At 37.4% G+C, this 23,202-nt stretch overlaps 1 protein-coding gene across 4 annotated transcripts in view; it reads left to right on the top strand.

The window, feature by feature from the left end:
- The window catches only part of DPY19L4 (dpy-19 like 4), a 77,966-nt gene extending 60,991 nt beyond the window's left edge, over positions 1 to 16,975 (top strand). For all 4 annotated transcript variants that reach the window (XM_039464638.2, XM_074386848.1, XM_074386849.1 and 1 more), the window contains 6 exons: positions 5 to 125; positions 2,656 to 2,712; positions 3,423 to 3,505; positions 6,500 to 6,632; positions 12,336 to 12,494; positions 14,523 to 16,975. In XM_039464638.2, the coding sequence (XP_039320572.1) occupies positions 5 to 125; positions 2,656 to 2,712; positions 3,423 to 3,505; positions 6,500 to 6,632; positions 12,336 to 12,494; positions 14,523 to 14,687 (718 nt within the window). In that variant the 3' untranslated portion in view covers positions 14,688 to 16,975. The remainder of the gene's footprint in view (positions 1 to 4; positions 126 to 2,655; positions 2,713 to 3,422; positions 3,506 to 6,499; positions 6,633 to 12,335; positions 12,495 to 14,522) is intronic.
- The last annotated feature ends 6,227 nt before the right edge of the window (positions 16,976 to 23,202 follow it).

The following is a 23,202-nucleotide window of genomic DNA, read 5'->3' as shown; positions in this document are numbered from 1 at the left end:
CTAGCTTGAAGTACATCTGGATTCCTTATGTGTGCATGTTAGCAGCATTTGGTGTATGTTCTCCTGAACTTTGGATGACACTTTTCAAGTGGCTTCGATTAAGAACTGTACACCCAATATTGTTGGTGAGTTATTATTTTGTGTTAAGTATTTTTTTCTCTTCTAATTATATAAAATCAAATGGTAATAAATGAAAACTACATTAAAACTATTAAAATAACATGAATAAATTACATTATGACTTACAGGAGGAAAAACTGATCCTGTGCAAAACATTTTTAAAAATAATTTCTGGGCGGGGCACAGTGGCTCACGCCTGTAATCCCAGCACTTTGGGAGACAGAAGTGGGTGGATCACTTGAGGCCAGGAGTTTGAGACCAGCCTGACCAACATGATAAAACCCTGTCTCTACTTAAAATATTAAAAAAAAAAAAAAAAATTGCTGGGTGTAGTGGTACATGCCTGTAGTCTCAGCTATGCAAGAGGCTGAGAATCAAGAATCACTTGAACCCAAGAGTCGGAGGTTGCAGTGAGCTGAAATCATACCAGTACAATCCAGCCTGGGCAACAGAGCAAGGCTCTGTCTAAAAAAAAAAAAAAAAAATTATGATTATCAAAGTAATGCATTTCAATGCATACAACTTAACGAAGGTAAAAATATAAGTGAATCAGTAATGTGGGAGATCATCAAGAATTAATTTTTATAATCTTTCTTGGTTTGATTTAGAACAATGGTATATTTTCTATGTGAATGGAATATTCCGCCTGCTAGGTGTTTGGAATACAAAGATAATTATAGCATAGTTAATTTCATCAAGTGGATTATAATCTCTGGGCCTAAAAACAGATAATAAGAATTTGGCCCTCTCTCTGCTGCTCCCTCCCCTTCCACTTTATCCAGCTTGCCTGCTCTTCCTTCTGTTCCTGTCCTGTCTCCTAAAAAACAAAAAGAAGTTTTCATAGGGTGCTATTAGAACATAGAGAAGGGCTACTTAATTCTTTTTGTTCTTGTTGTTGGGGGTATTGAAATAAGGCTTTCCAATCTGAGATTGAAAAGATATTTCGTTATTAAGTAAATAAAGGTGAAAGAAAGGGTATTCATGGTAGCAGGAATAGCCACAGAGGTAGGCAAAAAATATGATGTAATCAAAGGGACTGGGGGAAAAAAGCACAATATATTTCGTTTTCTTGGCGCATAAAGTGTGAGGTAGGTAGGGGTGGTCAAGAAATGAGACTGGAGAAGTGAAGGAAGGTGAGGCCATGGAGGCCCTGAGTGTCATGCTGCAGACCTGCCTCTCATGCTGTCGGCACCGGGAAGGTGTTGGGACATGTATGCCTCGTGGAAAGTGAGAGAGTCAGACTTTCATTTTTTATTTGCTCACTCTTACAATTCTGTGAAGGATAGTCCTACGGGAAACAGACTTCAGTCACAGAGGAGGCCAGAGTGGATAGAAGTAATTGAAGCTTCAATTTATTGAATGCTCACTGTGTCAGGTACTATTTGAAGCATTTCACATGCTATTCAACCCTAGATTTTCTGTTTTATAAAAAGAAACCAAGGCTTTAATTGGTTAAATAACTTGCTTGAGATTATCGAGCTTATAAGTATGGAAACCAGGATTCATGGCCAAGATTTTCTTTTCTCTTTTTTTTGAGACAGGGTCTCACTGTTTCTCCCAGGCTGGAGTGCAGTGGCACAGTCATGGTTCACTGCAGACTTAAACAACTGGCCTTAAGCAATCCTCCTGCCGCATCCTCCCAAGTAGTTGGGACTTCAGGCATACCCACCATGCCTAATTTAATTTTGCTTTAGTTATTTTTTTTAGAGACAGGGTCTCACTATATTGCCCAATCTGGTCTCAAACTCCTGGACTCAAGCAATCCTCCCACCTTGACCCCTTAAATTCTGGGATTATAGGTGTGAACGACCATACCCAGCCACACCCAGGTTTTTCTGAGTTCAAAGCCCATTCGATTAATACTATGCCAGATTGGAATGAATAAAAGTAGTTAGAATATCAGTAAGTCTCACGGATTGATTAAGTATGGGCAAATGAGGAAGAGGGAGATACCTTGGATGTTTCCTAGGTTTTTGGTTGGTATGACTGGATCATAGGGTCACTAAAAGACATGGGACAATAGGAAGAACAGGTTTTATTATAGCAGGAAGATGATACATTATCTTTAATAATAGTCATGTTGTGTTTTGCCAATCTTATTTCAAGGAGAATTTATGCATTCTTATTTTAAAAGACTAGTGGACTGATGTATATTAGCTATTTTTCTTGTGTTAATTCATTGTCTTTTTTGTTGTTAGCTTTTCATGTGGTAATGTGCTATCCTTTGTAAGATCTGTATAACATAAATTTCTGGCAAATTTTTCAAATATTGACTTGCTAGTTGAAATATTATTAGCATTACCTTTTTAATGTTCTGCCTTAAATTTTTATAGTAATGTTTATGTCTCACTTTACTTCCAACTTAATATCTTTGGAACTCTTTAGTTTTCACCCAACTCATTCTGTGAACTAGGTTCCATGTTCACTTCAGTTTCTTTGAAATTTGTATAACTGTAGAGATATATGATTGGTCATAGAGTCAGTGTGTATTCTGACATGTATTTATCTGTAATCCTTTTTGCTTTAATATTTTAGGCTCTTATTCTGAGCATGGCTGTGCCCACTATAATAGGTCTCAGCTTATGGAAAGAGGTAAAAAAAAGTTAGACTTTTATATTAACAAAATGTATATTATCTACAAAGGTAGTGATAAATTTATATGTGTGGGTAGAAAACATGTTGAGGCACTATCGTAACAAAATAAAATGTAATATTCTTAGTAATGCTTAATTTTTTTGTCATTGAGAACATTGTAGTAGAGGTAAAACATTTCTAGAATGCCACCTGATGTAATTTTCTGTAGTCTAATGCTAGTGTTAATTCAATCTATAATTGGCAAAGGAAATTGCTGAGTAAATAGGAATTAATATTTTGGTATTAGTAAAGTTTTAGTGACTAAAGTTTTAGTCACTAAAACTTTATCATCTGCAAAATGATCTAAATTTTGCAAATTATTGGACCTGAAAATCTATGTATGTATGTATGTATGTATTTAGTATGTGTGTGCCTGATACAATTGATGATCAACTTATCATTGTTTGATAAGGATAAAATTATTTATTGAGTCAAAACAGTGAATTAACCATAAAATAGATGATTTGGATTGAGAAAAATAAGCAGGCTATTGAAGGAAAGCAAAGAGATCCATCATGACATTTTTTCCATGTGAACAATGTTGTAATATCATTTGCCTTAAGTTAGTCGATTAGTCTTTTGAAATACTGTGGAACAGTTTTAAACTTTCTAATTACTGACATACACCTTTTGGGGATTTTTTTTTTTTTTTTTTTTTTGAATTTTAGTTTTTCCCAAGATTAATGACAGAATTAATGGAACTACAGGAATTCTATGACCCAGACACAGTGGAACTTATGACCTGGATAAAGTAAGGATTGAAGTGCCCAAGACTGTTGTTAAGCTGTTAATCACTGCATGCTATCTACTGAAATCAGGGGAAATAATAAATTAATACTTTAATAATAAATTAATACCAAATTTTTCTCATAAAACTCAGGAGTTTTTGGGATATTTAGGTTTTGGTTGGACTTTGTGATTCTAATTTTCTGCTCATCTCCATGGGCTTGAAAATGTAGAATTGATCAATATGAGATTTGAAACTCCCATTGTCAAACACTTAGAAATATGGGATAAAAAAGAACACTTATCTTTTTATTTAGGTAGTCAAGAGGATGCTTATTTTGCCCTGTGTTAGAGGTGAATTAGCAATGGATTACTAGTCTTGATAACCAGGGGTTTTAGATTTTAATGCCCACACAGGATAGGAGATGTGATCTTAGGCTTATGGAAGCAGGGAATTGGAATTGAGAACTCCCCCAACACACACATATGTAACTGAGGGACCCTCAAAAAGCTACACTGGCAGTGAAAGGATAGAATAGCAAAATACCACATTAGTGAAAGGGTGGAATAGTAAAATACCCAGTGGTAGGGAAAGAAGATAAGAAAGCATGTCTCTCTTACCTTCATCTCTTGGTCAAAAAAAAATCTCCCTTCTCAATTTATAGCAATGGATCTGAATTCATGTAGGTTTATAGTTTTAAATTATACTTGTCTAATGTAATTTGAAATTATATTTGTCTAAGAAACCTCCAATTAAGAAATTAGCATTAAAAGTAGTTTGGGGTTGGTCTGGAATGGTTGACACAGCCTCAACCCATGTTATGCAGGATTCCATAAGTAAAGTTTCATGCAGGTAAGCTCTGAAATTTTAAAACACATAAACAGTTCAGTACATCTTGTGATAAACAGCAGAAGCAGACCTCTAGCTATTTCTGATAATAAAATTTGTGTTGTTTAGAATTTGCTATGTAACAGAGTGCCACAAAACTTTGTGGCTTACAAACAATAAGCATTTGTTATTCCACATCATCTTGAGAATTAGCAGAGTTGGGGTGCTGGGGAGGAATCTTTGGGTCTGAGCCAGTTCCACTGGGACTGGATACTCTGGCATGGCCTCTGTCACAAGTCTAGGGTTGGCTAAGTGTCAGCTGGGGGGATCAAACTGACTTGGGCCTCTGTGTCTTACCATCTAGCAGGTTACCTTGGGCTTGTTCACAAGGTGGTATTCATAGAATTCCCAAGAGCAGCAAGAGAGGGCAAATCTCAGTGTCAAGCATGTTTTAAGTCACTGCTTATACAGTGCTTACTGTTGTCCTATTGGCCAAAGCAAGTCACATGATTAAGACCAGTTCCCTCCAAGAACATGACCATAGGGAGAGGAATCATTGTGGCTATTTTTGTAACCAGTCTGTTCCATGGATGGATACTATGAAATAACTACATTGAAATTTATTAAAGACATAAAAGAAGACAAGAAAACATGAAAAAGTGTTGAAATACTATCAAAAAAGACCAGAAAAATATGGGAAAAAAAGACAAAAAGTGTTTCTAGAAATTTAAAATAGGTTTATAGAAATAAGAATAGGTTGGGCCGGGCGCGGTGGCTCACGCCTATAATCCCAGTACTTTGGGAGGCTGAGGTGGGTGGATCATGAGGTCAAGAGATCCAGACCATCCTGGTCAAGAAGGTGAAACCCCGTCTCTACTAAAAATACAAAAATTAGCTGGGCATGATGGCGCACCCATGTAGTCCCAGCTACTCAGGAGGCTGAGGCAGGAGAATTGCTTGAACCCAGGAGGTGGAGGTTGCGGTGAGCCGAGATCGCGCCATTGCACTCCAGGCTGGGTAACAAGAGTGAAACTCCGTCTCAAAAAAAAAAAAGAAAAATAAGAATAGGTTTAGTATAATGTCTTGTTACTATAACATACCTTCTATTTTATAAAAATAGTTTTCTTTAGATCAACCTTAACTATTGCCCACTAATACTTTTTGTGAATTCTGTTTGCTATTGTGGAACACTGCCTTGTGTTGTCCTTAACAAAAGAGGAAGTTGCATCTCTGTATGATTTGCCATATATTTTCAAGGATAGCAAAGGCCCAAACAATTACATACTGAACATGTGCGTTACTGTCATATAATTACTGTGTTTTGTATCTGTTTCCTCACTATTGAGGAGAGTGGCCATATGCCATCTCTTTATTTCGATAGCCTGGCACTATCTCTAGCACATAGAGGTGGGAGCATAATGTTAAATGCGGACAGTGAATAAATAAGTGAATATATTAGATCAACCCTTTGGGACCTGCTTTTAGGTTTCCTGCCTTGCAAATAGCATCTGTCTGGGACTTTGAATAATGATTCAGAGTAGAGAAGTCCTACATGTTATGTCTGGAGACAGACATATGGGTAAAGACAGAGAAGGAGTGGGAGGAAAGATGGATTTGGAAGGAGTTGGGTTCTAGGTGGTTAATATTTGCAAAAGATGGAGTCGAGAATTCATAGTGTCACCACTGAACTAGCCACCTGTCCGGGCATGGTGGCTCACACCTGTAATCCAAGCACTTTGGAGGGCAAAGTGGGTGGGTCACCTGAGGTTGGGAGTTCAAGACCAGCCTGGCCAACATGGTGAAACCCCCATCTTAATTAAAAAAATAAATTAAATTAAATTTAAAAAAAAGAACTAGCTACCTTATCTAAAATAATATATTCTTGTTTCTATCCCCTTACTCTTCAGTATTTTTAATCATCATATTATCACCCAATATATATGTTTACTGCTTATTGTCTTCCCCCTGCTCCCTCTTTTTAGAAAAGTTTCTGTATTTTCAGTACAAGTGCCTGGGGCATAGTTAAGTGCCCAATTTTTTTAAATGAATCCATAAATGAAGTGAAAACTGGCATTGAAATTTAAATGTATAAACATTGTAAGTTGTCTGGTATTTCAGAGTTGATAAAGATCAATGATCTAAATAGTATACTTACCTTTTCAGTGTGTAAATCTTTATGATTCTTTGCAGAAGGCAAGCTCCAGTTGCAGCTGTGTTTGCCGGGAGTCCACAGTTAATGGGTGCAATTAAATTGTGCACTGGATGGATGGTGACAAGTTTGCCTCTTTACAATGATGATGATCTTCTCAAGAGAAATGAAAATGTAAGACATTTTGAATTCTACATTTGGATCTGTTTTCCAGCAGTTTGTATTTTAGCATAGTCTGCAAGTATACATATGCTTCTATGTAGCTAGAAAAGTCCAAAGAATTTTAGAAGAGTTAATTAACTTCCATTTTAAAAAACCTGTATAATTAATACATCCAACTAAGAGGAGATGCAAAATTAAAATATTAAGTTTTGTTTTATGAACAGTATTGATATATTTCTAGGAAAAATACATAATTTTCCACAAAGTATCAGGGGACCAATGTGTAATGCTTCACCCAGGCTGGAGTACAGTGGTGCAGTGTCAGCTCACTGCAACCTCTGCTTCCTGGGTTCAAGTGATTCTCCTACCTCAGCCTCCTGAGTAGCTAGGATTACAAGCGTGCGCCACCATGGCCAGCTAACATTCTTTTAATTCACCCAGGCTGGAGTACAGTGGCCCAATCTCGCCTCACTATAACCTCCGCTACCTAGGTTCAAGCAATTCTCCTGCCTATGCCCCCGAGTAACTGGGATTACAGGCGTACACCACCACAGCCAACTAATATTCTTTTTTTTTTTTTTTGAAACAGTTTTGCTCTTGTTACCCAGGCTGGAATGCAATGGCGCGATCTCGGCTCACCGCAACCTCCGCCTCCTGGGTTCAGGCAATTCTCCTGCCTCAGCCTCCTGAGTAGCTGGGGTTACAGGCACACGCCACCATGCCCAGCTAATTTTTTGTATTTTCTTTCAGTAGAGATGGGGTTTCACCATGTTGAACAGGATGGTCTCAATCTCTCGACCTCGTGATCCACCCGCCTCGGCCTCCCAAAGTGCTGGGATTACAGGCTTGAGCCACCGCGCCCGGCGCCTTCTTTCAGAAATTTAATTGAGAACAGTATTTTTAAAAGAATGTTAGTTGGCGGGCCGGGCACGGTGGCTCAAGCCTGTAATCCCAGCACTTTGGGAGGCCGAGGCGGGTGGATCACGAGGTCGAGAGATCGAGACCATCCTGGTCAACATGGTGAAACCCCGTCTCTACTAAAAGTGCAAAAAATTAGCTGGGCATGGTGGCGCGTGCCTGTAATCCCAGCTACTCAGGAGGCTGAGGCAGGAGAATTGCCTGACCCCGGGAGGCGGAGGTTGCGGTGAGCCGAGATCGCGTCATTGCACTCCAGCCTGGGTAACAAGGGCGAAACTCCGTCTCAAAAAAAAAAAAAAAAAAAAAAAAAAAAAAAATTTCTGAAAGAAGACTGTCAATGAATGTCTTGGTACTGTACTGTTTTTCTTAGCTGAAGTTTTAATACGGCTTTTAAAACACAAATTTATTTTTTTAATAAGTGGACTGTTGACTCAGTGTAACATTAGAATGATATCTAATTACAGTTTAGATCATATATTATTTTGGATGTTTGTATGGATTTAAATGGTAACTTCATACCTGAAAGCAATGATCAACCGAACCTGAGTTCCCAATATTCTGTTTTTCCATTTTAGAGAATTTCATAAAGTTTTTAAGCATATTCTAAGTTAAGGAAGAAATAACAGCAATATAGAAATTAAGAAAGCAGACTCAGGAATTAGAGTACCTGAACCCAAATGCTAGCTCTGCTGTGTGTTAGCTTTGTGACCCTGAGCAAGTTACTAAAACTGGAAATTAGGTGAGAAAAATAGTTCTCACCTTCTACTTAGGAGAATTAAATGAGATTATGTATAATGCTTGAAACATAGTAAAATTTTAAAGTTAGCTATTATGTTATTATTCTGTACTATTAAGTTGTAGTTACATGCACACACATACCCATGGACACACACAAGATACAAAGAAGAGTAAAAAAGCAGGAACAATCAAACAATTCTGCCTACAAAAATCGAAGAAGTTATCATACCAGTCCCTTGATCTGGGCTTTGAAGGATGATTAGAAACTTGTTTGGAAAAGAAATGTATATTATTCCAGGCTAAAAAAGTAACATGAACCAAGGAATTTGTAGCCTTGAAACTAGAAAATAAAATAAGGCCAAATTCTGACGGACCTGGAATGTCATGCTGAAAAATTTAGACTTATCCTTGAGGCAGTTAAGAGACATGACTTTTGGGCCGGGCGCGGTGGCTCAAGCCTGTAATCCCAGCACTTTGGGAGGCCGAGGTGGGTGGATCACGAGGTCGAGAGATCGAGACCAACCTGGTCAACATGGTGAAACCCCGTCTCTACTAAAAATACAAAAAATTAGCTGGGCATGGTGGTGCATGCCTGTAATCCCAGCTACTCAGGAGGCTGAGGCAGGAGAATTGCCTGAACCCAGGAGGCGGAGGTTGCGGTGAGCCGAGATCGTGCCATTGCACTCCAGTCTGGGTAACAAGAGCGAAACTCCATCTCAAAAAAAAAAAAAAAAAGAGACATGACTTTTAGTAAGCCTGGCAGTGGAATGGTTAGATCTGCTTTGGAGAGTTAATTATGGTCATGGCAGAAAGAACAGATTGAAGCAGGCAAGGGAGGACCTGAGAATGATTTCCTTGAGAAACAGCAGCCATCTCTGATATCGTATTTGCTGTGCTTCCAAAAGATAGAGTTGCTTAGGCAGAATATAGAGAGCATATTCCTGAATTTTATTTTTTTGTGGTTATAAAACAGCAAACTCTGTGACTTTGTTTTCTTTGATTGGTCTTTTTCTTTTTTTTTTTTTTTTTTTTGAGACGGAGTTTCGCTCTTGTTACCCAGGCTGGAGTGCAATGGCGTGATCTCGGCTCACCGCAACCTCCGCCTCCTGGGTTCAGGCAATTCTCCTGCCTCAGCCTCCTGAGTAGCTGGGATTACAGGCATGCGCCACCACGCCCAGCTAGTTTTTTGTATTTTTAGTAGAGACGGGGTTTCACCATGTTGACCAGGATGGTCTCGATCTCTCGACCTCGTGATCCACCCGCCTCGGCCTCCCAAAGTACTGGGATTACAGGCTTGAGCCACCGCGCCCGGCTGATTGGTCTTTTTCTAATACAGAATTTCAGAATTACTTGTAATTAGGTCAGAATTCTAGTTAGGTTCTAATTAAATTGTAAACACTTTAGAGTTTTATGTAACTTGTCTATGAGAATAGTAACCACGGTTTTTCTCTGTGGTATATAGTACATAGCAGGTATGAGTAAATTTATTGTTAAACTAAAGTCTAAACTGAATTTCATAAATGAGACTATCATTTATTATTTATTATTTTTTATTTATTTTTTTTTTTTTTGAGACAGAGTTTCACTCTTGTTACCCAGGCTGGAGTGCAATGGCGCGATCTCGGCTCACCTCAACCTCCGCCTCCTGGGTTCAGGCAATTCTCCTGCCTCAGCCTCCTGAGTAGCTGGGATTACAGGCACGTGCCACCATGTCCAGCTAATTTTTTTGTATTTTTAGTAGAGACGGGATTTCACCATGTTGACCAGGATGGTCTCGATCACTTGACCTCGTGATCCACCCGCCTTGGCCTCCCAAAGTGCTGGGATTACAGGCTTGAGCCGCTGTGCCCGGCCTATTTTTTTATTTTTTTGGAGACAATCTCGCTCTGTAACCCAGGCTAGAGTGCAGTGGTGCAATCTCAGCTTACTGCAACCTCAGCCTCCCAGGTTCAAACAATTCTCCCACCTCAGCCTCCCAAGTAGCCTGGACTATAAGTGCACACTGTCATGCCTGGCTAATTTTTTTTTATTTTAGTAGAGATGGGGTTTCACCATATGACCAAGGCTGGTCTTGAACTCCTAAGCCCAGGCAATCCACCTGCCTCGGCCTCCCAAAGTGCTAGTATTACAGGTGTGAGCCACCACGCCTGGCTCCTTCCTTCCCTCCCTTCCTCCCCTCCCCCTTCCCTCCCTCCCTTCCTTCCTTCCTTCCCTCTTTCTTTCTCTCTTTCTATCTCTCTTTCTTATCTTCTTTTCTTTTTCTCTCTTTCTCTTTCTCTCTCCCCCTCTTTCTTTCTTTTCTTTTTTCTTTTCTTTAAATGGAGTCTCAGTCTGGTATGGTATGGATTTAAATGGCAGCTTCATATCTGAAAGCAATGATGGACTGAACCTGAGTTCCCAATATTCTGTTTTTCAATTTTCCAGAATTTCATAAAGGCTGGAATGCAGTGGCATGATCTCTGGCTCACTGCAACCTCCATCTCTCAGGTTTAAGCGACTCTCCTCCCTCAGACTCCCAAGTAGCTGAGACTACCAGTACGTGCCACCACACCTGGCTAATTTTTGTATTTTTAGTAGAGATGGGGTTTTGCCGTGTTGGCCAGGCTGGTCTCGAACTCCTGACCTCAAGTGATCTGCCTGCCTGGGCCTCCCAAAGCCCTGGGATTACAGGTGTGGGGATTACAGGTGTGAGCCACTGCACCTGGCCAACCATATTATTTAAATTAGGTGGAGTCTCTAATTAATAATATGTGGCTAATCTTTGTATAATCCCCTAGGCCAGTGATTTAACCTGGGACAATTATCCCACCAGGGGACATTTGGCAATGTCTGGAGACATTTTTGGTTGTTGCAATGTCCTAACAGGAGGAGGGGTTCCATGGGCATCTTGTAGGTAGAGACCAGGGTTGCTGATCTACATTGCAGAGAACAGCCTCCCTCCTGTCCCAACAAAGAATTATGTGGCCTAAAATGTGAATAGTGCCAAGGTTGAGAAACTGTGCTCTAGGCTATCAATAATGTTACTGCAATTGCATAGAAGTGTTTTTTTGTTTTTTTGTGTTGTTTTTTTTTTTTTTTTTTTGAGACAGAGTTTCGCTCTCGTTACCCAGGCTGGAGTGCAATGGCGCGATCTCGGCTCACCGCAACCTCCGCCTCCTGGGTTCAGGCAATTCTCCTGCCTCAGCCTCCTGAGTAGCTTGGATTACAGGCACGCGCCACCACGCCCAGCTAGTTTTTTGTATTTTTAGTAGAAACGGGGTTTCACTATGTTGACCAGGATGGTCTCGAACTCTCGACCTTGTGATCCACCCGCCTCGGCCTCCCAAAGTGCTGGGATTACAGGCTTGAGCCACCACGCCCGGCTGTTTTGTTTTTTTTTAATGCCCCAACAGTATGTTTTAGTTTCTTAACACTTAAAAATAAATAAAATTGTAAGTAACCATCAATAGGTATAGGCTGGATAGGATAGAACCATTCCTACTGAAACTTATTTCGTGTAGTGAAATGATGAAATGAGGGAGATACTTCCTCTTGGTGTATTAGCCTTCTGTGTGCCACAGAATGTTGAGGGTGGGTATTCCTAGCATGTCAGTGGACATGGGAACTGAAGGTACTAGATCGGCAGCAACGGTGACAGGTAGGAGGCAGCTACTGGGTGTTCTGCAAATAGATTGGAATCTAACTCATTCTAGATTTCAAATCTTAGTATTTTCAGGCCAAATTGTATATGATACTTGGTCCTAATATTTGAGATTTTATTGTTTTTTGAAGGATAACAAGAGTTGATCCAATATTAACATTTCAGAAAAACTGAAAAGCTTTATTATCTAATAAGATCCAGAGCTTATTATCTAAGAAGTTCAGCAGAATTATAATAAAAAGCACCAAATAATCAAGACATGAGTTTTGATAAATATATATGTGAATATTTATATTTATAAAATAAATATCTTTATTTTTCATAATAGTACTGAGAACATAGTATATGCTTGATGTATAGTTTCAATTTACAGAAGTTTTAAATGTCCTTTAAAATTTATTTTAATTGTATTCTTTCAGATCTACCAAATCTATTCAAAGCGATCTGCTGAGGATATTTATAAAATACTGACATCTTACAAAGCTAATTACCTAATTGTAGAGGATGCTATCTGCAATGAGGTGGGAACCGTGAGAGGCTGTAGGGTTAAAGATTTATTAGACATTGCAAATGGCCACGTAAGTAACCATTTGGAAATTTTTTTTTGTTTTAGAAAAATGACTTTATTTAAACTTGTAAACTTTAAACTTTATTTTTGGAACTTAACTAAGAATATAATTGAATTATGTAATAATGGGAAGAGCTTTTTTTTTTTTTTTTTTTTTTTGAGACGGAGTTTCGCTCTTGTTACCCAGGCTGGAGTGCAATGGCGCGATCTCGGCTCACCGCAACCTCCGCCTCCTGGGTTCAGGCAATTCTCCTGCCTCAGCCTCCTGAGTAGCTTGGATTACAGGCATGTGCCACCATGCCCAGCTACTTTTTTGTATTTTTAGTAGAGACAGGGTTTCACCATGTTGACCAGGATGGTCTCAATCTCTTGACCTTGTGATCCACCCGCCTCGGCCTCCCAAAGTGCTGGGATTACAGGCTTGAGCCACCGCACCCGGCGAGAGCTTATTAAAAGTAGTTTGAAGTATTTTTTTCAACATACAAAAGAAAAGCTGGGCATTTTTGCAAAAAATAATAATAATATAATAATATATCAATACCTGAATTCCTTATTCATTGCTTGTACTTATGTAAGTTTCAGCATTCATAAAAGATGGCATAATTTGATTTGATGATGATTTTATTTTATTATAATCTAAAGAGCAACTGGTTATCTTGTTATATTCTTATGTTTGGATTTTTTTTTGTAATTTGATTCATGTCTATCTAGAAAAATTGCATACTAAATTAACACAGACCCTATTATCCACAAAAAACATGGGTCTTAAGAGCCATGTTAGTTGTTAGGACTTAGCTGTATCTTAATTTCTGCATTGATTTCAGCTATTTTACCAAGCTGTCTTTTCTACAAGTAGACTGAAGAGTGGCGTGTGTGTGTGTGTGTGTGTGTGTGTGTGTGTGTGTGTGTATTCCCTCTCCCCCGGCCATGGCCTTCCAGTGAAGGCAGTTTGTGTATCTGAGTCTTAGTGTTGGCTGGAATGAATTCTTGACTCCTGAGAAAGTTGGGAGTGAGAGATCATAGGAAAAGTTTAGCAAGTCATTGTAAGTGGTAATGTGTATACTATTCAGGTTGCAGCCAAGATTTTTTCTGTCTTTTCCTAAATAATCATAGCTTTTTATCTTATCCAAGATCAGTTTGGAGTTAAGAAATTAGTTTTTGTGATTTCCACCTTTCTTTTCTTCATGACCCCTTAATCTTGTAATATAAACTTACCCTGTTTTATGCTGCATGCATTTTGAATTTCACTGTTGGTACTTAGTGGCTGTGATCTTTGGTTTATTGTTGACAAAATGGAATTGTATGAAGCCTTGGTACAGTTTCAGTAATTGCTACTATATTACTATCTGCTATCTGGAGCCTTTCTGTTCTGCTCTGGCTACCCACCTTTCTGCTCTGTTTTGAGGATCAGCTTACTTCTTTCACGTCATGCCTAGAATGGACTTAAGCTAATCTATCCTTTTAAAGTTGGCTATCTGGAATCTTTCATAGGCATTAAAATATTACCTAATTTTTTTTTTAAATAAAAATCCTTCAAGCTAACTAAGCTATCTTAGTGAACGTCATTTGATAAAAGTGTAAAGGTCTGCAATAAGTCACAAAAGTTTTCTTGCTTACTCAATAATTGTGAGTCAATTCTACAAAAGACAGGAGTTTGAATGTATTTGGGAATATAATATGTCCATTTCTCAGCCTTGTTAGGTTTCATGATAAGGTTCTTCACAGCATTGATAATGGATTATGGAAACATTGTGTTCTAAATTTTAGGATTAAATATTTTAAAATAAATCTTTTAAAAAAAACATTTTATACTGATTTTTCAATGTCAATGGGAAGTTCAGGAGTATAGTGTGCATGGTGACTCACTTATGAAGAGGCTTCTGTTTGCCAACAGTGAGATGTTGTATAGACAATGTTGTATAGACAGTGTTTATCAGTAATGTGTTTTTTCATATAAATACAGTCATTTGTACATTGATTGCATTTCTGCTATAAGTTTAATAAGCTTTTTAATATTATGTTTTATATCTTTTAATAGATGGTTTGTGAAGAAGGTGACAAGCTAACCTACTCAAAATATGGGCGATTTTGTCATGAGGTCAAAATTAACTATTCTCCATATGTGAATTATTTCACTAGAGTATACTGGAATAGATCCTACTTTGTATATAAAATCAACACTGTGATATCCTTCCAGTCTTGAAAAATAACAGAGCCTTCATTTCAAAGACTACCTGAAGTAAAATGCAATTTTCTTCTACCTAGTCGGTGTCTTTTGCAGATCAGAGTATGGACATTTGAAATATTGCTGCTTCTTTCCCCATTCTGCTGTTAACTGGATCCAGAGTTCTGTGGGAAATAGAATATCAAGCATTACTGTCCTTTGATTAAATGTGGTATCTACCACTCTGCAATATTCCAGACAGGTGTCTTCCTTACTGTTAAATGCTCTTTAACACTTTTACTGATTGCAACATTTTCCCCATAAAATCTTCATTCTATTACAATATTGATCTTGAATTTGAATATGTTCAAGGTCAGAATAGATTTCTCAAACATAGCATTTAATAAATAAATACTTAATGTGATATAATTATTTAGTAGGAGGAAGGAATTATTCCTACCTTCAGGCAAGTTTCTGAAGGTGTTTTATGATGTATAACAACTAAAGTTTTACAATAAAAGTAATTTAAATGTTAGCTGAAGATATGTGGCATTTAAATTAAAATAGAAATTATATAAAAGAAAGTGATTTTCAAGGATATACATAAAGATATATCTAGAATTTTCATGGTACTGTTATCATCTGCTGCTTATATAAGTGAGCACTTACTTAGTAATACATAATGCATGATGTTATTGCATTTTTAAATGATAGTAAGTGATTAGTTTTCTCACTTATGCCTATTAATTCGATATCAATTTAATCATGATAAAACAATAACTGTTACCTATAATATATTTTTTTAAATGGACATTTAAAAGAATGTTGTTCGGGTTTTTTTTTTTTTTAAATACTGATATGGGGTATACAATCTGTTCACATGTTTTCTACTGAAGTACTAAGTAAAACATTAAATCCTTATCAGAATAAAAATATGTGTTCTGAAATGAGCAACAATTTCTGGAGATACATGCAGTTGCTGTTAAACATGCTTCTGCGTACAGATATATTATAAAACATAAGCAATGCTATTTTTTTTGAGACGGAGTTTCGCTCTTGTTACCCAGGCTGGAGTGCAATGGCGCGATCTCGGCTCACCGCAACCTCCGCCTCCTGGGTTCAAGCAATTCTCCTGCCTCAGCCTCCTGAGTAGCTGGGATTACAGCACGTGCCACCATGCCCAGCTAATTTTTTGTATCTTCAGTAGAGACGGGGTTTCACCATGTTGACCAGGATGGTCTTGATCTCCCGACCTTGTGATCCACCCGCCTCGGCCTCCCAAAGTGCTGGGATTACAGGCTTGAGCCACCGTGCCCGGCAGCAATGCTATTTATGGAACTAATGCAGTCTTCAACATCAAGAAAAAGTTATAATAAAATTTGCAACACAGTTTCACAGTCTAAATGCTATGTTCCTTTAAGTATTTTCATATTTTTAATCATTTATTAAGATAAACTTTTAAAAAGTTAATTCGTCCTCATAACGAGATTCAGGATAGATGTAGCCTATAGATGTGTCATTTTAATAAGGTGGGATACATGTTTAATTTTTTCTTTTACTCCTGTTCAGTGAACAGATTTTCATAATTCTTACTTATTAGAGTGCTGCAAAACTTGCATTTTCGGTACTCTAAATTACTACATTAGAAGGGAGCATTTCCCCATTGTCTTTATTTTCTGTTACGTTGTAAAAGTACACTACATTAGAAGGGAGCATTTTTCCATTGTCTTTATTTTCTGTTATACGTATGTTGTAAAAGTACATGCATTCTTAGACTCTCGGATGCTTTGCTCTTTTGGAGCTTAAGAATTGTTTGATGATAAAAAAAAAAAAGAAGAATTGTTTGATGATGATGTCATATATCTGATAGATTAGTTTCAGTGGTTTTCATTTCACTCTTATACCTAATTTTTTTTCTTTTTTTTTTAACCTAATTTTTTAACTATATTAAGGTAGTTGTAGGTAGTGTACTTCAGGTTGACTGTGTACATCTGAGTAGTGAGTCACTAGTATTTTGCTGCAAGACTTCTGAAAATATTACCATAGTTACCTAAGCACACAGTGAATAGTTACATGGTAGTACTTGTGATGAGAGCATGTGAAACAATGTAATTTAAAAATCATCTTCCGTATTTTGAAGGGGAAATAGAACCCCCTACTTTTTATGTAGTGTGAAATATTTACTTGAATTTTTATTGATTTATATCAAGATCACCTGTGCTGAATTAGGTTTGGTGCTTGTGTTTTGTTTGACATATTAGTAAGCTGCTTTTGCTTCTTTCTGTCCACTTATTTCTTAAATAAAATTGATCTGGAAAAATTGTTAATGGGATGTTTTAAATAATGAATTTTTCATCTAGCATCATTTGAAAAGGAAAAGTAAGCTTCATTATGGAAATGACAATATTGAATATGACAGATGAGTTTATTTGCTTCTGGGATTTTTTTTTTTTTTTTTTTTTTGAGATGGAGTCTCTCTCTGTCGCCAGGTTGGAGTGCAGTGGTGTGATCTCAGCTCACTGCAGCCTCCACAACCTCTACCTCCCAGGTTCAAACAATTCTCCCGCGTCAGCCTCCCAAGTAGCTGGGACTATATGTGCCCGCTACCATGCCTGGCTAATTTTTACATTTTTAGTAGAGACGGGGTTTCACCATGTTGGCCAGGATGGTCTCCATCTCCTGACCTTGTGATCCACTTGCTTTGGCCTCCCAAAGTGCTAGGATTACAGGCGTGAGCCACCATGCCCAGCCTATTTGCTTTTGTTTTAACTGCAGTTAAAACAGTAGTACTAGACAACTTTAAGTGGGAAGCATTTAATTTATTTCTTCACTTATTTGTAGAGTGAACAAATGATTCACAATTCTACAAGTAATTCCACTTCGGTAACTTAACGGTTCTTAGGTTTGACGATTAAGATCTACTATGAGAGGAGAAGAGTTTATGGATTTTGGGTGGAAGGAATTTCTTGAAGAAATAAAAAATGTTCTTTGCCCTTGGTATTGCAAACCCACTGATATAAGTGCCTGAATTTATTTCTAAGTTTACTTTTTATTTTCAAAAAATTATTATATGTTTCCTCATTTTCCATAAGAAAATTTTAGTAATGTTTTCTCATCAATAAGCACAGAAAAGTAATAAGCAAATCTTAGTTAAAAGTAGCAATGGGATTTCTAGCCTCCTAAATTAATTTAGCCTCCCAAATGCCATACAAACAATCTAACATAAAATTACCTTGAATAACATATATGATATTGATTCTGAGCTGCTTTGTATTTTTTCTAACTTTGGCATCTGTACCTTGGTGCTTTCTGTTAAACTGGTAGATTTTAGAACCTAAGGAGTATGCATTGTACTTCAACACTAACTTTTTTCTTCATTACTTTCTGTGTATATAGACAGGGTTTTTTTGGTAGAACATTAACCCAGATTGCTAATAGCTTCATGTTATGGCATTCTTCTACACAGTCCAGATTGATTTAAGGAAAAGCAGAAATGGAAGTCCAAGTGTGTTATAAATTGAGACTGAAAAACATGCTTTGAAAAAGATAGATTTAATTTCTTGAAGAGCACTGTGAATAGCCATTGTATTGTTTTGTGTCTCAGAAATCAGTTTTGAGCTTCTATTTTTGAACCGGTAAAAAATTTTTATGCTTTTTATGGATAAAAGTAGTGCCTCTCTTTATACAACTGACAGGTTTTTTTTTAAATATGTACGTTTTTTTGGGGGGGGTAAATTTATTTTAAATGCTTTGCTATTTAAAGGGTATATGTTATTAATTAATCTGTATATTTAAAAACTTTTTGTAAAGCCAATAACTACTTCCTGATTTACATCTCAGTATATTCTCCTTTCATTTGCTCAATTAAAAAAAAATGTAGTCTCTATTGTTGCTATTTACTAATTGTTTTAGTTGCCAATGTGTATCAAAATTATAGGTACAAAAAGTTGCAAGTAAAATTTAGCAATTTCCTATTTGTTTTTTAATGTGTAGGATTAACACTTTAAATAAACTTAGGTGTGAAAATTGTAAAGGAATATATATGACAACTATTTTCTGTACATTAACTTCTAAACATTATACTTGTTTTTCATAATAAAAGACATTTTGGAACCAAATTTGCTGAGTTTACCATAAAAGCATCTTTGAATTATTTCTAAGTTTCCTAAAATGTGCAACATCTTAATCTTGGCATATCTAATCCTATGTGTTGTTCTATAAGAGGTACACTGTACTTCTAACCACTACCTGTATTTAGTAGAATAATGGTATCACAAAGGAACAAGAATTCCAAACTTATAGTTTGAAATGTCTCATAAACAACTCTTTCATGTTTTAAGTGAGTGGCTTTGTATAGCTATTTAATACAGATGAGTACAGTTAGCTTTATATATACTATCCTCTGAGTCTTATCTATGACAGTGTGTATTTAGATTAAATATGTTCCTCCTGTAAAGTTGCATCTTTGCAAAGGATGAAAGTTCATTTCAGCAGAGACAAATTCTTTAAAAAATGTGGGTTATAAACTAACACTTCAAATTTTGTAATAATCAGTATACTTTTATCAAGAATGAAATTATTTCATGCTTAATTACCCTGTTTACTTTGTTTCCATAATAAAGTATTTTCAGAATTTTAAGTTTTATTTATACATGAACTTTTTTGATGACACCTTTACTGAGATATAATTCATGTACCATAGAGTTCACCCACTTAAAATGTATAATTCAGCCAGGTGTGGTGGCTCATGCCTTTAATCCCAACACTTTGGGAGGCTAAATTGGACAGATTGCTTGAGCCCAGGAGTTGAAACCAGCCTGGGCAACACAGAGAAACTCCATCTCTACAAAAAATTTGAACGTGGTGGCCCACACCTGTAGTCCCAGCTATGTGGGAGGTTGAGGCAGGAGGATCACTTGAGTCAGGGAGGTGGAGGTTGCAGTGAACTGTGATCACATCACCACACTCCAGCTTGGATGACAGAGGGAGACCCTGTCTCAAAAACTAAATAAATAGAAATAAAATATACAATTCAAAAATGTTAAGACATTTTTATTACTCAAACCTCATACCCTTCTGGCTGTCAACCCCAGCCATTCTGTCCTCCCCAGCCCTAGGCAACCACTACTCATCTACTTTCTGTTTCTTTATTTGGACTTTTCATATAAATTGAATCATACAATATGCTTCTTTCACCTGGCATCTTTTTAAGGTTTATCCATGTTTTTCCATATATCATTCATTCCCTTTTAATGCCAGATAACATTCCATTGTCTGTATGTACCACATTTTATTTATCCATTCATTAATTGATAGACATTTGTGTTCTACTTTTTAGTTATTTTGAATAATCTGATAGGATTATCTGTATACAAGTTTTTTTTGTTTTTTTTTTTTTTTTTTTTGAGACGGAGTTTCGCTCTTGTTACCCAGGCTGGAGTGCAATGGCGCGATCTCAGCTCACAGCAACCTCCGCCTCCTGGGTTCAGGCAATTCTCCTGCCTCAGCCTCCTGAGTAGCTGGGATTACAGGCGTGCGCCACCATGCCCAGCTAATTTTTTGCACCTTTAGTAGAGACGGGGTTTCACCATGTTGACCAGGATGGTCTCGATCTCTCGACCTCGTGATCCACCCGCCTTGGCCTCCCAAAGTGCTGGGATTACAGGCTTGAGCCACCGCACCCGGCCTGTATACAAGTTTTTGTGGGAGGCATATGTTTGTTTCTCTTGGGTATATATCTAGGAGTTAAATTGCTGGGTCATATGGTAACTGTGGTTAACTTTAACCACCAGACTGGTTTCCAAAATGGCTGCACCATTTTACAATTCCCCTCAACAAGGAATGAGGATTCTGATTTCTCCACATCCTTGCCAATAGTTACTATTTTCTTGATTATAGCTATCCCAGTGAATGCAGCTGTTTCTTACTATAATTTTAATTTGCATTTCCATCATAGCTAATTATGTTGAGCACCTTTTCATGTACTTATTGACCATCTGTATATCTTCTTTGGAGCAATGTCTATTCATATTCTTTGCCCATTTTTAAGTTGGGTGGTGTTTTTATTGAGATGTTAAGTGTAAGATCAAATATGTGATATGGAAATACTTCCTTCCATTCAGTGGTTCTCTTAACTTTTTCGATAGTGTCCTTGAAGCACAAATGCTTTTAGTCTTGGTTGCATTATTTAATTCATTCACTTTTTTTTTTTTTTTTTGAGACAAGGTGTTGCTCTGTCACCAGGCTGGAGTGCAGTGGCACAATCCCAGCTAACTGCAGTCTCCACCTCCCAGGCACTTCATTCACACTTAATGTTTTTGATGTAGTTGGCTATTTTACTTTCTTTCTAATTTTTTTTTTTTTGTAGTGGTTACTTTAGGGCTGATCATATAATTCTTTTGTTTGTTTGCTTGTTTTGAGATAGGATATTGCTCTGTTGCCCAGGCTGCAGTGCAGTGGCGTGATCGTGGCTCACTTGCAGCTCTCACCTCCCAGGCTTAATTCAATCCATCCTCCTCCCTCAGCCTCCCAAGTAGCTGGGATTACAGGAAGGCACCACCACACCCACATAATTTTTGTAGAGATGGGGTTTCTCCATGCTGCCCAGGCTGGTCTCAAATTCCTGGGCTCCAGTGATCTGCCTGCCTCTGCCTCCCAGAGTGCTGGAATTACACGTGTGAGCCACTGTACCCAGCTATCATACTAAGCAGATTTATACTAACTTAATTTCAGTGAGATAAAGAAGCATTCGTTGTAAAAAGCTCTATTCCCTCTTCCCCCTTTGATACTATTATTTTTATACATATTACATGAATATGTGTTATAAACCCTACAATAAATATACTTACTACTTTAGATAATTTTATGTCTTAAATTGAGAGAACAAAAGTATATAGTATTTATATAGTCTATATAAACTATAAAAATATATATAGTATTTATTTACCATGATTGGTTCTTTTTATTCCCATGGATTCAAGATACAATCGGGTGTCATTGTCTTACTCCAATACAGCTTTGCTTTCCACTTATCTCCTTTGTGCTGTCATGTCAAATATGTATTATATGGATCTATAAGTTCAACAATATAATTATATGCAGATTATTTAGGTTATTTTTAAAAATCAGTTCAGAGAAGCAATATGTGTCTATATTATCTTTTATAATTAAATAATTACTTTTATCAATACTCTTTGTTTTTTTTTCAATGAATTCTAATCATTGTCTGGGATCACTTATTTTCAGCCACAAGAACTTCTTTTTTTTTGGAGACGGAGTTTCGCTCTTGTTACCCAGGCTGGAGTGCAATGGCGCGATCTCGGCTCACCGCAACCTCCGCCTCCTGGGTTCAGGCAATTCTCCTGCCTCAGCCTCCTGAGTAGCTGGGATTACAGGCACACACCACCATGCCCAGCTAATTTTTTGTATTTTTAGTAGAGACGGGGTTTCACCATGTTGACCAGGATGGTCTCGATCTCTCGACCTCGTGATCCACCCGCCTTGGCCTCCCAAAGTGCTGGGATTGCAGGCTTGAGCCACCACGCCCGGCCAAGAACTTCTTTTAGTAATTTTTTTTTCTCTTTTTTATTTGTTTTCTTTTAGTAATTTTTAAAAGGTGAATCTATAAGCAATGAATTTCCTCCATGTTTCTTTATTTGGGAATGTCTTTATTTTGTCTTTTTTAAAAGATCAGTTTTAGGTTTACAGAAAAATGGAACAAAACATACAGAAAATTTCCATACACTCCTCCTCTCCTCCCCCTATATACACAGTTTCCTCTAGCTCAACACCTTGCACTGGTGTGGCACATTTGTTACAATTCAGGCAAATTGATAAATGAAAGACTGTAGTTACATACGGTTCACTCTGTGGTGTACTGTTCTGTGGGTTTTGACAAATGCATAATGGCACATGTCTGCCATCACAACATCAGAGACTAAGCAGTTTTACTGCCCTACAAATCCTGTGTGCTCTCCTTATGCATCTCTTCCTCCCTTCCCCGGAATCCCTGGCAACCACTGACCTTTTTACTGTCTCTGTGGTTTTGCCTTTTCAGAATGTCAGCTATTAGGAATCATGCAGTATGCAGCCTTTTCAGATTGGCTTCTTTCACTAGCAATATGCATTTCAGGCTCCTTCACGTCTTTTCCTGGCTTGTTGGCTCATTTCTTGTTACTGCTGAATAACATTCCATCATATGGGTATGTAGGTGTTTATTTATTCAGGGACATCATGGTTGCTTCCAAGTTTAGCTGTCATAAATACATGCAGGGTTTTTGTGGACATAAGTTTTCTACCCCATGCAGTGCAATTGCTGGATGTATGGTAATAAGTTTAGTTTAATAAGAAACTGCCAAGCTCTCTTCCAAAATGGCTGCACCATCTTGCATTCCCTCCAGCAGTGACTGAAAGTTCTGTTGCTTTATATCCTTGTCAGCATTTGATGATATCAGTTTTGAATTGGCATTCTAATATGTGTGGTGACATTGTGACTTTAATTGACAATTGCCTAATGACATGATGTTGAGCATATTTTTTGTATGCATATTTGCTC

Source organism: Saimiri boliviensis, chromosome 15, assembly GCF_048565385.1.
Source record: "Saimiri boliviensis isolate mSaiBol1 chromosome 15, mSaiBol1.pri, whole genome shotgun sequence".
NCBI classification, from domain to species: domain Eukaryota; kingdom Metazoa; phylum Chordata; class Mammalia; order Primates; family Cebidae; genus Saimiri; species Saimiri boliviensis.
Note: the sequence above shows the minus strand (reverse complement) of the source record. Positions and strands in the feature narration are given on the sequence as shown.